Consider the following 14,131-nt stretch of genomic DNA (forward strand, 5'->3'; position numbering starts at 1 on the left):
AAATTTTAAGAGCTTGATAACTTTTTTTTAAAAAAAAACGCATAAAATTTGCAAAATCTCATCGGTTCTTTATTTGAAACGTTAGATTGGTTCATGACATTTACTTTTTTGAAGATAATTTCATTTAAATGTTGACCGCGGCTGCGTCTTAGGTGGTCCATTCGGAAAGTCAATTTTGGGCAACTTTTTCGAGCATTTCGGCCGGAATAGCCCGAATTTCTTCGGAAATGTTGTCTTCCAAAGCTGGAATAGTTGCTGGCTTATTTCTGTAGACTTTAGACTTGACGTAGCCCCACAAAAAATAGTCTAAAGGCGTTAAATCGCATGATCTTGGTGGCCAACTTACGGGTCCATTTCTTGGGATGAATTGTTCTCCGAAGTTTTCCCTCAAAATGGCCATAGAATCGCGAGCTGTGTGGCATGTAGCGCCATCTTGTTGAAACCACATGAGTCAACATTTAAATGAAATTATCTTCAAAAAGTAAATGTCATGAACCAATCTAACGTTTCAAATAAAGAACCGATGAGATTTTGCAAATTTTATGCGTTTTTTTTTTTTAAAAAGTTATCAAGCTCTTAAAAAATCACCCGATAGTTCCAAGTAAGTAGAGAAAAAGATAAATGATGAACAAATATAAATACAATACTATTTTTTTTAACTAATATATACATTTTACGGAATAAGCGTAGACACCGCTTACGCGATTATAGCCGAGTTAACAACAGCGCCAGTCGTTTCTTCTGCTCGCAACGTGGCGCCAATTGGAAATTCCAAGCGAAGCCAGGTCCTTCTCCACTTGGTTCTTCCAACGGAGTGGAGGTCTTCCTTTTCCTCTGCTTCCACCGGCGGGTACTGCGTGGAATACTTTCAGAGCTGGAGTGTATTTCTCCATCCGCACAACATGATCTAGCCAGCGTAGCCGCTGTCTTTTAATTCCCTGAACTATTTCAATGTCGTCATATACCTCGAACAGTTCATCGTTACATTGAATGCGATATTCGCCGTGGCCAAAGCACAAAACCCATAAATCTTTCGCAGAACCTTTCTCTCGAAAACTCGTAACGTCGACTCATCATGTTGTCATGAGCGACTTATAGAGCTTGGTTTTTGTTCGTCGAGAGAGGACATTGCTTCTCAGTTGCCTACTCAGTCCGAAGTAGCACTTATTGGCAAGAGTTATCCTGCGTTGTATTTCTAGGCTAACATTGTTGGTGGTGTTTATGCTGGTTCCAAGATAGACGAAACTATCTACAACTTCAAAGTTATGACTGTCAACAGTGACGTGAGAGCCAAGTCGCGAGTGCGACGACTGTTTGTTTGATGACCGGAGATATTTCGTTTTGCCCTCGTTCACTGACAGACCCATTTTCTGTGCTTCCTTGTCCAGCCTGGGGAAAGAAGAACTAACGGCGCGGGTGTTGAGGCCGATGATATCAATATCATTGGCATACGCCAGCAGCTGTACACTCTTATAGAAGATGGTACCTTTTCTATTTCGTTCTGCAGCTCGAATTATTTTCTCCAGCAGCAGTTTGAAGAAGTCGCACGACAGAAAGTCGCGTTGTCTGAAATCTCATTTGGTATCAAACGGCTCGGAGAGGTCCTTCCCGATCCTGATGGTGCTTTTAGTGTTGCTCAAGGTCAGTTTATACAGCCGTATTAGTTTTGCGGCGATAACAAATTCAGACTTATCCCAGGTTGTTGGTGCAGATTGTGGGGTCTCCCTTTTTGTGGATTGGGCAGAGCACACTTAAATCCCAATAGTTGAGCATGCTTTCGTTCGACCATATTTTACAAAGAAACTGATGCATGCTCCTTGTCAGTTCTTCGCCTCCGTGTTTGAATAACTCGGCCGGCAATCCGACTGCCCCTGCCGCTTTGTTGTTCTTCAGCCCGGCAATTGCTGTACGAACTTCTTCATGGTCGGGAAATGGACGTCTGCTCCATCGTAATCGATTGGGGAATCGGGTTCGCCTTCTCCTGAGGTTATATTTCCCATTGTCCCCGAGCGCTGTCAAACCAAGGCACCACCAGTTCTTTGTCGTAGCGCCCAAGTCTTTGGCAGTCAGATTTTTTCGATTGTGTTCAAAGTGTACGGACGTGGTTTTGAATTCGCTCCATTATTCTAATTTTTGCAAAAAGTAAGCAAACAAAAATAATAAATAAAAACAAACAAACAAATAAAAAAACAGTGCACACAAACTTTTAATAATAAACATTAACAAATAGTGCACAAAACAAATATATAAAAACAAAAAACAAAACAAAAAAACAAACAATTATGAGTGCTTCGCAGCCTCAACAGCAAAACCGTAGGCATTCCTTAAATGCCTACTTCAGTTTTGTCGAGCCAACAAAAGCAACTCCTGGCAAAAACAAATGTAACGGCGATGATGAGTCATCGCATCGATCAGACGAAAGAGAGAATAAGCAAGCGCAGTCAGCAGAAGCAGCAGTAAACAGCAATCGGGCAACAACAAATCCACAGACAGCAGCCACTATGCAACCAGCAAGCACCCGGACAGCGAAGGAAAATAAAACGCAAGGTGAGAATGTACCAAGCAAAAAAGGGCCATCAGTTCAGACTGGTATTGATCGCTACATTAATGTAAAAAGGAAATTGAGTCCTATTAAAACCAGCGGTCAATACCAAAAAATTTCAAGCAAAAACGCCAAACACCAAAAAGCCAGAAATTCTTAATGGCAACAGATTTGCCTTATTAAGCAAAGGGCCTAACGACGAAGCAAGGGGTACCACCACGGTCGTGAATGCCAAACCCCCTCCAATCTATTTGCGTGAGCGTAGCTCAAATGCGCTTGTTTCAAAAATGAGCAATATAATAGGCACAAACAATTTCCACATTGTGCCTTTGAAAAAAGGTAACATAGATGAAACAAAAATTCAAACATACACTGAAAAAAATTTTTCATGGAAATTGTAAAATTTCCTATCAAATGATAACAAAATTTCCTCTTACCAACTGAAGAGCTCAAAAAGGCCTAGTTGTTGTCATAAAAGGTATAGAGTCTTCGGTGAACTCTAACGATGTTAGAAGAAGCACTTAGGAAGAAGGTGGTTTTAGCATTAAATCAGTAGTAAATATTTTTAACAAGAACAAAGTCCACAACAATGTTCAAAATAGAATTGATGCCAGATTCAACAAATTAAAGAAAAATGAAATACACCCGATTTACAATTTAAAATATCTTCTCCATCGCAGAATCACCGTTGAGGAACCACATAAGAGAAATGGTCCAGTACAATGTACAAACTGCCAAGAGTATGGACACACGAAAGCATATTGCACTCTACGAAGTGTATGTGTAGTATGTGGTGATCTACATCCAACTTCAAAATGTACTCTTAAAAAAGAGGATTTAAATAAAAAATGCAGCAATTGTGGAGGAAATCACACTGCTAACTACAGGGGTTGCCCTGTATACAAAGATTTAAAATCGAAGTTGTCACAGGGCATCCAAGCACGTCAAAATTACCAAATGATGAATATTCCATCTAATGAAAATATTAAAATCCCCGTCCAAATTTCAAAACCAGTAAATCTTAAGGACAATGCTACACAAGGGAGTTATGCAAACGTGGTGAAAGGCAATACTACACAAATGCAATTGCCCCAAAACCAACCAAATGGAAGCGTTGAAACTATGATTTTAAACCTTACCCAATGTATGACACAATGTATGGCTTCAATGCAAAATATGATTCAAGAGGTAATCAAATCACAAAACCAAATGTTGCAAACTTTCTTAAGTAAAAAATGAGTGTATTGAACATTTGTTTATGGAATGCTAACGGTGTTAACCAACATAAATTGGAACTCATTAGATTTCTGGATGAAAAAAGTATCGATGTAATGCTATTGTCAGAAACTCATCTTACGAACAAAAACAATTTCTTTATACCGGGATTTAGACTCCATGTTACAAACCACCCAGATGGAAAGGCACATGGAGGAACAGCAGTGTTGGTTAGAAAACGGTTAAATCACCACACATCAGAATCTTATGCCACCGCGCAATTACAAGCTACAACAATAACTATTAAAAATCGCTGCGGGGACTTAAATCTGACGGCCATATACTGCCCACCTCGGTTTAAAATTACAGACATCCAATTCAAAGACTTTTGGAACACTAGGCCATAGATTTATAGCAGGTGGAGATTACAATGCAAAGCACACGTATTGGGGCTCACGGCTAATTAATCCGAAAGGACGACAGCTGTATCACACTATTATAAATAGGCACAATAACCTTGACATAATATCTCCTGGTAAGCCGACATATTGGCCTAGTGATCGTAAAAAAATACCAGATTTAATTGATTTTGCTGTAATCAAAAATATAGATAAATCGCTTATAACAGCTGATACAAGTACTGATCTATCTTCTGATCACTCTCCTGTACTAATAAAGTTATGTGAACAACCCATATTCGTTAATCCAAAAGTGAGGTTTGACTTCTTATAAAACGAATTGGCTAAAATATAAAAAAAATACGTGAGTAGCCACATTAATGTTGAGTACAAAATAAATACAGGTAGAGATATCGACGAAAGCATAGAAGAACTCAATGATATAATAACTAAAGCAGCTGTCTTAGCAACACCAAACAACAACTATAAGCCGATTGGTGCCAGAAAAATTACTAACAGAGAAATAGAAAAGCTTGTAAACGAAAAAAGGCGTGCAAGGCGTGAATGGCAAATAAGTCGCTCCCCTTCCACTCAGCTTCAATTGAAATCAGCTGCACGTAAACTAAAAAAAGCGCTTAAACGTGAGAAGAATCCAATACCGAAAATGTATATAAAGAAGCTGTGTCCAAATTCAAGCAAGCAAAATTCTCTTTGGAAAGCCCAAAAGTCCCTGAAGCCACCAACTAACTCCAACATGCCTATACGAGACATGGGCGGAAATTGGGCTCGAAGTGACGAGGAAAAGGCTAATTGTTTTGCAAATGACCTAGAAAAGGTATTTCAACCAAATTGCCCAAAGAACAACTTTCGAGTTGTCCAACTTACCCAACACAGTTAACAGAGTCACTCAGAGTCTTTTAAGACTTCACCTACTGAAATTATTAGAATAATAAAAGAACTTAAACCAAAAAAGTCACCAGGACATGATAATATTACCCCAAAAATGCTAATTGAGTTACCAAATATTGCTGTAGAAGTGCTCTCTTTGCTCTTCAGTGCAATTCTTAATCTCGGATACTATCCTATTTCATGGAAAAAGTCGCGAGATTATCTTGATAGATAAACCTGGGAAAGACTTAACACAGCCGTCTTCATACAGACCAATCAGTCTTCTGACCCTGTCTTTCTAAAATATTTGAAAAAGTGTTACTATCAAAGATGTCTTCCTTTCCTCCACGAAAATAATATAATACCAACGCACCAATTCGGGTTTCGTGAAAAACATAGCACGATAGAGCAAGTAAGTAGAATTACTAACGAAATAAGAAAAGCATTTGAGCAAAGAGAGTACTGTTCAGCTTTATTTCTAGACGTGGCTCAGGCGTTTGATAAGGTGTGGCACGAAGGCCTTTTGTATAAGATTAAAACATTCTACCTTTAGAATTGTATAAAACATTGGAGTCTTATTTAAAAAATAGACAATTTATGGTAAAAGTGGAGATTTCATATCTGACGAACGACAGATAATGGACTGGTGTACCCCAGGGTAGTGTTTTAGGCCCAACTCTATACATCATATATACTGCAGATCTTCCTACAGCTAATAATATATTGACCTCAACTTTTGCGGATGACACAGCTTTAGTGAGCCGTAACAAATGCCACATAATAGCGTCAAGAATATTAGCCGAGCACTTAAGGTCTGTCGAAGAATGGTTAGCCAACTGGCGTATAAATGTAAATGAACAAAAATGCAAGCATGTTACGTTTTCACTAAGACCTAAAATGTGTCCGGCAGTAAAAATGAACAATAGTCTAGTACCCCAAGCGAACGACGTAACTTATCTTGGTATTCACCTAGATAGAAGACTTACGTGGAGAAAACACATATCTAGTAAAATAACTTGCATGAAGATAAGAGCTGCAAATTTAAATTGGCTTTTAAATAAAAACTCTAAACTTAGCCTAGACAACAAAGTGCTTTTATATAATGCGGCCATAAAGCCGATTTGGATGTATGGCATTCAACTGAGGGGTACGACCTGTGCAACTAATATTGAAATAATACAAAGGTTCCAATCAAAAATGCTTAGAACAATCACGTGTTCACCATGGTACATGCGTAATGAAAATATCCATAAAGACCTTGGTATTTCTATGGTAAAGAAAGAAGTAGAAGACAGCAGAATTAAATATATATCTAAACTCCGAGATCACCCAAACCCTTTGGCTAATGCTTTGGTACATTCCTGCGATCAAACACGCCTTAAAAGAAGAGATATGCCTGCGTACTAAGGAGCAACGTATCACCAAACACTTGCTTGAGCTTGTCTAGTTTTTAAATAGATTTAAGATTTTAAAACTTATTGTTAGGCTTTTAAAACAAAAAGCAGATTCAATAAATAAAAAAGATATTGCAAAAAAAAAAAAAATATTTTCCTTGCCACTCAACAGGCTGGATAGATGTACCTTCCATAATTTAAGTATGCTTTGGCACATGTGACTAGATCACCTTTGGAGGTTCTACAAGAGTATGCTCCCGCCTTGAAACCTTTTGTAAGCCGCCGCATTTTTCGTAGAATTTTCGAGCATTAGACCTGTCGGCCAGCTTATCAAGCTCTTCGTACTCACGCATTTCGGCCTCTTTCTTCTTCTGTCTGCAAATGCATCTCGCTTCCCTCTTCAACTCTCGGAATCTATCCCATCCCGCACGTGTTGTGGTCGACCATAATGTTGAAGAGGTAGGCAGTCTGGTTTCTCTTTGCTGCGATACGGCACCCCTCGTCGTTCAAGCTGTTCTTTTGCTTTTTTCGAAAACCAATGGTTTCGGTTGCCGTACGAAATGCCGTCCCACAGTTCACTTATACAGAGTTGTTGACGAGTGCTCTCAGAGAGCAGGGAATAAAGTCGAGTAGAAAAGCGTTCGTCTGTCTGTTGTGATTGATGTCGAATTTTCCTTGTGTATGTTGAAGTGTATTTTTTGATGCACAGGTGTGGGTGCGAATCTTGGCTGCCACAAGATAGTGATCCGAGTCGATGTTAGGACCTCGGAGCGTACATACGTCTAAAACACTGAAGACGTACCGTCCGTCTATCACAACATGATCAATCTGGATGGTGGCTTTCCGATCCGGAGGCAGCCTGGTATATTGGTGAATATTCCTATGCTGGAATCTAGGACTACAGATAACTTTAATTTGGACCCCAACGAAGTCGATCAGCCTTAACCCATTTGGAGATGTTTCCTCGTGAAGGCTGAATTTACTGACTGTTGTACCAAACCTTCTTTGCCCACCCTGACGTTAAAGTCTCCAAGCACGATTGTGACATCGTCCTTTCCTTCCGTCGGGGTGTGGGCGCAAATCAGCGATATTTTGAAGAACTTCGATTTGATGCGGATTGTGGCTAGGCGTTCATCCACCGGGGAACTCGGCGGTCCCCCAGCTTGCCAAGCTCTTCGTACTCACACATTTCGGCCTCTTTTTTTTTCGTTTGCAAATGTGTCTCACTTCCCTCTTCAACTCGCGGTATCTCTTCCATTCCACACGTCTTGTGGTCGATTGAAACGTTAGGATGTAGGTAGTGTTTTTCCTCTCCGTTGTGTCACGGCACTCCTCATTGTACCAGTTGCTCTTTTTCGTTTTCTGAAAATCAATGATTTCGTTGACCATATACGTATGACAAGTGCTTGCATCTTATTATTATTTAAACAAATATCTTCGAATTCCTGAAATTTTTTTTCTTCAAAAGTCTCAAACTTTCTTCTTTTTTTATCGAAAAAAATCAACTGTAGTCGCTATATTCACTCCTAAATAAATTTTGTGTCATAACTTCAAGTTTCTGTCAGCCGGATGCCCGAAAATCCTGATATTAGTTATATAGGGGCTAGGCCAAGTTTTCGCTTAAATTGATCAACAATACACTATTATATGCGATACAAAGCCAACCCGAAGATCGAAAATTTTTATATTAAGTATATGGAGGCTAACGGAAGTATTGGTCCGACTCAATCAATCTTTGACATACAGACATACCATTATAAGAGAATGATTATCACTTAATTTGAGTTATATACACTAGGCATCAAATGAAAGTATAAATTTAATACTTATCAACTTCACTGCATTCGTTCACTTCTTACATTTGCAAATTCCGCAATTGATGTGAATAGTGTGCCATGAATAGGCACCGTTATGTAAATAAACCGTTCGACCATAATGTGTGCTTGTTATGTATACGTAAGAAGTCTTTTTATCAATAAAAGTAATTAGTCTGTGCTAGTCGTTTGATGCGCGTGCGTCATATGAAAGTATAATTTTAATTTGTGTCAATTTTTACAAGGTAAATTTAAAGTTGATTAAAAGTTTAACTAAACTTCCACTGATTTGGAAAACTTTTTTAAAATTTAATGGTTTTTCATTTGATTTTTGTTCTGTTCTTAGTGCAAAATGCGAAAAACTGAAGAGATTCGAAACCTAATTGTAGAAGATAGGAAGAAAGGCAAAACATACGCAAAAATTTCTGAAAAATATTCTATTTCCATCGGAGGAGCAAGAAAGATTTTCGAAAACTTCAAAAAAATTAAGACATGTAAGACTCAGTATGGAGGCGGTCCACAGGTCAACATATCGAAACACGTTGAGCGACTCATAAGAAGAAAAGTTGTAATTAACCCTGAAATTTCATGCAGGGAGTTGATTGAAAGTTTAAATTTAAATCTTTCCGTCAGTACAATGTAGAGAAAATTACGATCAATTGGTTTGAAAAATTATGTCGCAAAAAAACGACCTATGATTTCCATTGTGAATAGGAAAAAAAGGCTGGTGTTTGCAAAACGGTATGTAACCATGCCAATCACATTTTGGGACAAAATAATGTGGTCCGACGAGTCCAAATTCGAGCTCAAGAACTCAAAAAAACGTAAACGAGTTTGGTGCAAAAGTTCTGATCGCTTAAAACCACAGTGCATACAAACAACAGTGAAGCATGGAGGTGGGTCTCTTATGGTGTGGGGATGCTTCTCCAAATTTGGTGTGGGCAACTTGGTAAAAGTTGATGGAAGAATGACGGCAGCTGCATACGTTGACATTCTAAGCGAAAATTTGACAATAAGCGCGGAAAAAATGCATTTGGGGTCGTTTATTTTTCAACAAGATAACGACCCCAAACACACGTCCCGACTTGCAACTCATTTTTTTGAAGAAAACGCTATCGAAAAACTGAACTGGCCAGCTCAATCGCCAGATTTAAACCCGATTGAGCATTTGTGGGCAATTTTGGACTCTAAAATTCCAAAAAGTAGCCGCACAAATTTGGCGTCCTTTTTCTTAGAGATGAACCGCCAATGGGTTAATATTTCGTCGGAAATGTTAGAGAATTTGGTTCGAAGTATGCCCAAACGTCTTCGTGCAGTAATTCAAAATAAAGGTGGTTATACCAATTACTAAATTTCTTTTCAAAAGAAAATTGTCTATATGTGTTGCCAATTTATACTTTCATTTGACGACTTTTGTTTTAGTATCAGATTTTCAAATAAAAAATAAAATATTTTTCTTTCGATTAATGGAATAAGATTTACTTTACATTTTTTGTTATCCATATACGTTAAGAAATAGAACAATATTGTATGAATTACTACTAATTTTTTTAAATAAATCTAATTGAAATAACTACTGTGAAATTTATACTTTCTTTTGACGCCTAGTGTAAATATATCACACATTGAACGACATCTACGGGACATCTACGAATTAAATTTTTTTTGTAGTATGGAACCAACTTCCAAGTTTCATCCAGATATCTCAATGTTTAGTCAAGGTACAGCTTGGTCGGACAGTCAAACGTATTCCAACTTTTTTCGTCATCTTGATAATTTATATATACATAACCACATATGTACATATCTAGCTCGTTTGGTTTGAGGTGGTATGCACAATCCTTAGGTGAACAAAACTATAAAACTCTGTAGCAACTGGTTGCAAGAGTATAAAAATGTGTTTAAACCCAGCTCTAGCAAATGATTAAGTAATATATGTATTAGAGTGGTTCAAAAAAAAAAAGTGTGAGTTATAAAATTCATAAGAAATAAAAAATTTTCCCAAAAATAATCAAAACTTTAACTGTTAATATCTTTTAAACGTTTGGGTTTACGAAAAAATCATAACAGACCTTTTTTATAGGGCATTCAATGTCTTACAAAATCTAAGGAACAATATATTTTTTTAAGTAGTTGGAAGTGAGATATAAATTTTTCTATCTGATAATAAGAAAAAATAGAAAACCTTATGTAGGAGGACCTTCCCGTTACAAGTAAAAACTCATGTTTGAAAAGGCTTTCTTAGAGGTGTCTAGGAATCTATTTTTCCGAGTACCAAACGAAATTTTTTTTTTTTTTTGAATCACTCTAATATGTATATTACTGGGGCACAACTCGTGTCTCAGCTCGCGTGGAATTTGGGACTGATATCATATCTTTGTTCACCTAACAGTTGTACATAAAAACTTAAAACTAAGCGAGATAGATATTAGGTTATATTTGTATATATAAATAATCAGGATGACGAGAAAAGTTGAAATCCGGTTGAGTGTCTGTCTGTCCGTCCGTCCGCGCAAGCTGTAACTTGAGTACAAATTGAGATACCTTGATGGAACTGGGTATGTGGGCTCCTTAGTACAAAAAAATATTACGAGTTCGTAGGCGGGCGTAATCAGACCACTGCCACGCCCACAAATCACTATGAACCGAAAACATATAGAGAGCCATTATTATGCATTAAATAAGAATATAAAGCTGTAATTTGTTGCAGAGGATCGCAGTAGCAAGGGGCACCTGAGGGCAAATTTTTTTGAAAAAGAGGCATGGCCCCGCCCTTTAACAAGTTTAGTATGCGTATCTCCTATATTATTAAGCTATGTATAACAACCAAATTTTCTGAGTACAAATTGTATAAGTACTTCTATCGACAATGTGAAAATGGATAAAAACGGAAACTCCACTCACTCGCCATATAAAGGTACAGTTAAAAATTACTAAAAGAGCGCTAAGTCAATAGCAAAATACGCCAGAGACATTAAATTTTACCTCCCAGATCGTATAAGAGAGCTTTATACTAGCCGGTGACAAAATTGGACGATGGGCGTGACACCATTCACTTTTTGATGAAATCTCATATCTTGGGACCTGACAAACCGATTTCGACAAAGTTTAATATGTGTGAGAATGGAAGAAATAGGACAACAACCACGCCTACTTCTTAAAATAATGGTATATCTGTATGTCAAATATACCCAATATAAAGATTTTCGAACTTCGGGCTGACTTTGTATCGCATATATCGGCCAATATGTGAGTTATCGCAATGAATATAAGAAAGCATGTTTTACTTATAACAGTGTGTCTTTGTGATTAAAATGGATAAATATGAGCGGAAACTTGGGTTAGCTCCTATATAACTTATATCACGATTTTCGAACATTCGGCTGACTCGAAGTGTAACCAATTAAAAAAGCCATAAATTCGGTTTGGAAAATTATTTTTATTTATTTAAAGTAAAAAATGTGTGAAAATAATCATAAATTCAGGACCAATTCACTTTTGCTCGATATGACCACCTTTTGCCTTAACTATGGCCTTGAGACGGTCAAAAAACGAATCGCAAGCTGCCCAAATGTGACTTGCCGGTATTTTGGCTCACTCACGGACAATGGCTTTCTTCAACATCTCGAGACTGGTGTATTTTTTACTTCGGACCTTGCTCTCGAAAATGGCCCAGAGAGAATAATCCATGGGATTCACATCTGGTGAATTCGAGAGCCATTGTGTGGTCTAATAAAGGAAGGTTGTTTTTCAGCCATTCTTGGTTCACTCGCGCTTTGTGAGACGGTGCGGTTGCCCACAGCTTCAAAGCAGCCTCCAGAACACTTTCCCGCATTTACTTGTACGCCAGGCTCGATGAAAACAATTGGAGAGCGCCCATCTGCGGTGACAGCGGCCCAGGTGCTTCCTCCTGGTGGCCAACCGATGCTTAGATTCAAGTAAACCCTATCGTTTTGAGAGTTTACGAATTGCTCAATTGGAAAAAAACTTTTGTCAGAAAACACAATCTTCAGAATTTGACAGTTTTCGGCCAAGCGAAGCAACTGCTTCGCTCTCTCAAGTGTTACTTATTGCTGCTTTGGTGTGAGATCATGGGCCGTTTGGAACTTGTAAGGCTTGATCTTGAGCTCACTTCTCAATATGCGTCGGATGCTGCAGTCGGATATTTTCAGTTATTTAGCCATTTGATTGGTACTTCGTCGTGGATTTCGCTCAAGTCGCTTCTTCACTTTCCGAACCATCTCACGTGACGTTGCAGTTGCAGTCTTTTGATGACCACCTCCATGATGTTTTGCGATGCTACCAGTATCATTGTAACGAGTGATGGTGAGATAAACAAAAAATTTATTCACATTAAGGTGTTTGAGCTCACGAACAATTGCTGGCTGTGATTTTCCAGCTAAATATAAAGCAATCAAACTACTACGTTTGAATTCCATGGCTGATCACTTTTTTTTGCGCTCACTTTTGGCAAAACGCGTTTGTACACTACACTGATTCCAGTGCGACAGCTGTGCGAACGGGCTGAAGTTGGTTACAGCTACAGGTTACGGGTTCGAGTGCCGGACCCTGTATGAGTGGTTTTACACCTTAAACTTAGTTTATAGTTAAGTTTTTACTGTTATTCTTAATAATAATAATACTTATAATACTTAAAATTCTAAATCTACTTATACTCTGCATAAAATGATACATATAGGGCAGTAGAATAAATATTGTTATTATTTATAATTATAGAGCTCGAATGTCTTGTAATACGGACTACAGGTGCCAAGATGATGTTTTTAAAGCAGCTATAAACGGACGATTGGGATCTGCATCTATTTTATCATCATCGTTAGAAAGTCAACCATATTTTAATCCTTTGGGTCAACAGATTCAACATCAAAATCAAGCAGTTCGAAATTCAATGCAACTAAATCAAAAATCAATTTGCATGCCGAATGGACTTTTTGACTGTAACGAAGGAGTATTTAATTTTGACGAAAGAAATGAAAGTAAGGAAGGGCTAATCGCAGCATCTACTCAAACCCAATATTATGAGAATCAGACCAATAATAATTGCGATGCCTTTTCTTCAGATATCAAAATTGATTCTGGTGGAGAAACCTTGACTCCTACAGTCTCTTCAGGGCATATGATGTACACAGTACATCGAGTGGTTACAACATCCCAAATTCAAACTGCACTTGGGAATACTTATGCTTCTTCTTCTAGTGTTTCGAGCGTTGTCAGCGCTCTTCGAAACGATAATTTGGTAACTCCTACGAGTATATCTACAAATTTGACAACTATACCTGGAAACGGTATTGTAGGAATTTCAGGCAATGTTTTAAGCAAAATGGATGATAACTCGAATACAGCCAACAACGTTATAATAAGCGGAGCGGGTATATCAGATCCGCAACCATCTGAAGGTAAGGCTTAATTAATATAAATAAAATTATCTTCAACAGGAACAGAAAATAACAGTTATTGCATAATTTTGGCTAAAAAAATAAGTATGAAGGAAGGTTCGGATATATAGTAAGTATGTGGAAATTTTTGATTTTTCGAACAGTCCACAAATATGTCAAAACTTTCGATATTTAATTTTATTTATTTATTTCATAAATTTTATTTTATTTGCCTTTGTGATTTGAAAGTAATAACGTGAGAATATAATTTGTCAAGGCAAAAGGAAAAGCTTACTCTTCAGCTCTTATTGTGTAAGAATTATTTAAAACTAACTGGATAACTATTATTTTGTAAGAAATAAATTAAAGTTATCGAATAACTCTTATTTTGTAGGCGTAAATAAAAATTAAAATATAAGGATTATTTCGTTAGGATAAAATATTAATTTAAAAATAATTATTACACTTAATTTTTTTCCCTTGA

At 37.5% G+C, this 14,131-nt stretch overlaps 1 protein-coding gene across 18 annotated transcripts in view; it reads left to right on the top strand.

The window, feature by feature from the left end:
* LOC120780291 (FERM domain-containing protein 8) overlaps nucleotides 1-14,131 on the top strand; it is a 285,052-nt gene that overhangs the window by 40,973 nt on the left and 229,948 nt on the right. For 17 of the 18 annotated variants that reach the window (XM_040112573.1, XM_040112557.1, XM_040112558.1 and 14 more), the window contains one exon: nucleotides 12,989-13,668. In XM_040112573.1, the coding sequence (XP_039968507.1) occupies nucleotides 12,989-13,668 (680 nt within the window). The remainder of the gene's footprint in view (nucleotides 1-12,988; nucleotides 13,669-14,131) is intronic. The other variant, XM_040112574.1, reaches the window with a different exon arrangement.

Source organism: Bactrocera tryoni, unplaced genomic scaffold (genome assembly GCF_016617805.1).
Source record: "Bactrocera tryoni isolate S06 unplaced genomic scaffold, CSIRO_BtryS06_freeze2 scaffold_25, whole genome shotgun sequence".
NCBI lineage: Eukaryota > Metazoa > Arthropoda > Insecta > Diptera > Tephritidae > Bactrocera > Bactrocera tryoni.